The 2,930-nt window shown below is 62.5% G+C and overlaps 1 protein-coding gene across 1 annotated transcript in view; it reads right to left on the reverse strand.

The window, feature by feature from the left end:
* CRTAC1 (cartilage acidic protein 1) overlaps positions 1–2,930 on the reverse strand; it is a 26,323-nt gene that overhangs the window by 3,311 nt on the left and 20,082 nt on the right. The window contains exons 6-11 of the mRNA XM_031061463.1: positions 2,277–2,462; positions 1,846–1,991; positions 1,529–1,665; positions 800–882; positions 203–303; positions 2–118 (exon numbers count right to left, since the gene is read on the reverse strand). Of these exons, the coding sequence (XP_030917323.1) occupies positions 2–118; positions 203–303; positions 800–882; positions 1,529–1,665; positions 1,846–1,991; positions 2,277–2,462 (770 nt within the window). The remainder of the gene's footprint in view (position 1; positions 119–202; positions 304–799; positions 883–1,528; positions 1,666–1,845; positions 1,992–2,276; positions 2,463–2,930) is intronic.

The raw sequence follows: 2,930 nt of genomic DNA on the forward strand, positions 1-2,930 counted from the left end.
CGTCGATGATGCGCAGGTGGGCCCCGCTGCGCCGCGTGAACAGCACCACCTTGGCCCCCCGCGCAAAGGCCCCGAAGCGCGTGCGGGGGATGACGCGCAGCCAGTTGTTGCTGGTGCCCTGCAAAGGGGGAGGAAGCAGAGACATCGAGGTGGGAGGGACGGAAGGGATGGGTACAACACGAGGAGTCCCTGCTTGACTCACCTGGGTACCCTTGAAGATGGAGATTGGCTGTGCCATGGACTCGCCGTGGGACAGGATGAGGTCCAGCATCCCATCGCCATCAAAATCTGTCACTGCACCTCCTGCAAGGATGGAATCATGTTGTGCCCGAGGCCTGGCCCCATGTTCCCCAGCACTAGACCTTGCTGCTGCTGTGGCCTTCCACTGGCAATGGGAGCACTCCCAGCCACACAGGGACAAAAGGGAAGATGGGGTGACATCAGTGCAGGAGTGTGGTTGGCACCCTGTGATCAGGTGCATTGGCACCCTGGGCAGTGGAGGGGACAGACAGTGCCTGGATGGCTGTGGGTCACAGGGAGCTGCCTGACCTCTTCCCAAATGCATAGGCTGGCTTTGAGCAGTGGACACTCAGGAAGGGGCACGTCAGGAGTGCCTCTGGGGTACTGGAGATGGCACTGTTGACTGGGTATGTGTGGAGGGAGAAAGCATGGAGCCATTCCTGGGTTACAGGACCTCCAGCCTGCTGGTGGGGAGCAGGCAGATAACTCAGCCAGGCATGTGGCATCCTCAGGCAAAGAAGGTGCCAAGCAGTGCTGTGCCAGAGCGGGGTGTACCCACCGGTGCCCCGTCCCTCTGGCTCCAGTGCATCCCCTGGATTCAGCTCTTCCACGATGGGGTCTGAGTGTTCTCTGCGGATGAGCCTGCCAAGGACACACACAGAGTATGAATGCCAGCTCCTGCAGCCCTCAGAACCTTCCTGGGCATGTCTGTCCCCTCCTGAAGAATCATGGTAAGGGTGTCAGCCCTGGCGGCTATAGGGTGTGGATGGAGGATGTGACTGTCCCCTGCCCATTGGCATGTCCTCCCTCCATGCAGGGGCAACAGGAATTTCATGAGAGCTTCTGGGTCTGAACTGCAGAGTAGCAACAGCATCTGTTGCATCCCTCTGGAACCTGGAGATGTCTCCAAAGGGCTCCTTGCAAAACCCTTGCCCTCTACCCACCCATGGGTGCAAGCATTGGGTGGACAACCAGTTTTCATCACCCTACACACGAAGCAAGGAGGTGCTACACAGAAGTAATAAGACTTGACCCCCACAATTAACAGGAGCCACGAACAAGCTTCCACACAGCTGCTAATCAGCGGTGCTGGGGACCCCAGGGGCTGCTGCAGGCACGATCACAGTGGCTGGTAATGATGCCAGGAAGGGCTCAGTCACGACGCCTTTTATGAGCCGAGCCCGAGCCGTGGCACTGCTGGAGAGGAGCCCTGTGAGCCTGGCTGTGCTGCGAGGGCTGCTCGGCCCCCAGAGCAGGGTGCAGGGTGCCCGGCCCCGCCGGCTCCTACCGGAACAGGCGGTTGGCGGAGGAGCCGCGGTAAGCGATGTTGTTGAAGAAAACCTCCAGCTCCTGGTCATTGTCGAAGTCAGCTGCGATGACAGTGCGGACCGGGGACGGCATGGAGAACTTGGGGGTGGCGATGTCCTGCATGGACACAGCCTGACAATAGGCACGTGAAGCAGGACACCTGGGTCCTGCTTTGATGCCTCGGGTCCCCTCCTTGCTGTCAGGTGGGGCTCAAAGGGAACTCAGAGCGAAGGCAGCCCCGCTGGCCGAGGTGGCTCCGTGGCAGAGCCGTCAGTGCCGGGCGCTCCCGGGCCTCACCCGGAATCGGACGCGCCCGGGAGCTCCGCTCTGCAGGTAGAGGCGGTGCGGCCCGTTCCAGTTGCCATAGACGATGTCCACTCGGCCGTCCCGGTTGAAGTCAGCCAGCGCCACACCGCGTCCGTGCTGGTAGGGGTCATCCAGCCCTGGGGAACCGCAAGGGGACAGGGGGAGACGGGAACCCCTCCCCGCCTCCTTGTCCCTAGCACATCTCCCAGGATGCGCTCCACCGTCCCCAGATAGGTGCTCCACGCGCAGGGTTACATCCCTGCTGCGCTGATGGATGCCCCGATGCATCTCAGCCACTGTGGTCAGTGGGGCTCTGGGTCCCCAGGGCTGTCCCCCCCCACTGCCCTCATCCAGTGCAGGCAGAGCCACTCCTGCCCTGAAGTCCCCAGCGTCTCTGTGTCCCCCCAGCTTCCCCTACTCACCCACAGCAGCTGCCACGTCCCTGTACGTCCCATCCCCCCGGTTGTGGAAGAGGAAATTTGGGCTGTTCTCATTACCGCAGAATATGTCAGAGGCACTGTCACTCAGGATGGGGCCCACGGCCACCCCACGGCCGCCTGGGGACAGTAGCCCGGGGTGAGGGGACAGTAGCGCCATGGGAGTTTGTGCTCCCCATGTTCCCTCAGTGTTGCCCACACGGTGGACCCAACCCCCCCACCACACCTCCCTTCCACTCCCTCCACCGTGTCCCTTTCTTGCCCACCTCCAATCCCTCTCATCAGGAGCTAATTGGGCCTGGCAGCCGCTTGTGTCACTCCCAACCCTAATCACTGCCATCGCCATGGTGACAACACTCCTAATTAGTGACAATTTACCGCTGGGGCACGCAGCGGTCCCCACGGTGGTGGGGCAGCATGGGGCGCAGGCGGGCTTGTTCCTCCCGACGCCTACGTTCCCAAACCCCGCTGCCTGCCCTGTGGATGCTGTGAGCTCGGGAGGGACCGCCCCGGTGATGGTGGGCACCGGTGTCCCGCCAGGCGGGCATCCATGGTCCTGGTGCCTCTCACGGGCCGTGGGGCTGCCACTAGATGGGGCAGTCAGGCAGCCCAACGCGTGGCGCGGACCTCGGGCTGCAC

The sequence above is a fragment of the Geospiza fortis genome, unplaced genomic scaffold (genome assembly GCF_000277835.1).
Source record: "Geospiza fortis unplaced genomic scaffold, GeoFor_1.0 scaffold130, whole genome shotgun sequence".
Classification (NCBI taxonomy): domain Eukaryota; kingdom Metazoa; phylum Chordata; class Aves; order Passeriformes; family Thraupidae; genus Geospiza; species Geospiza fortis.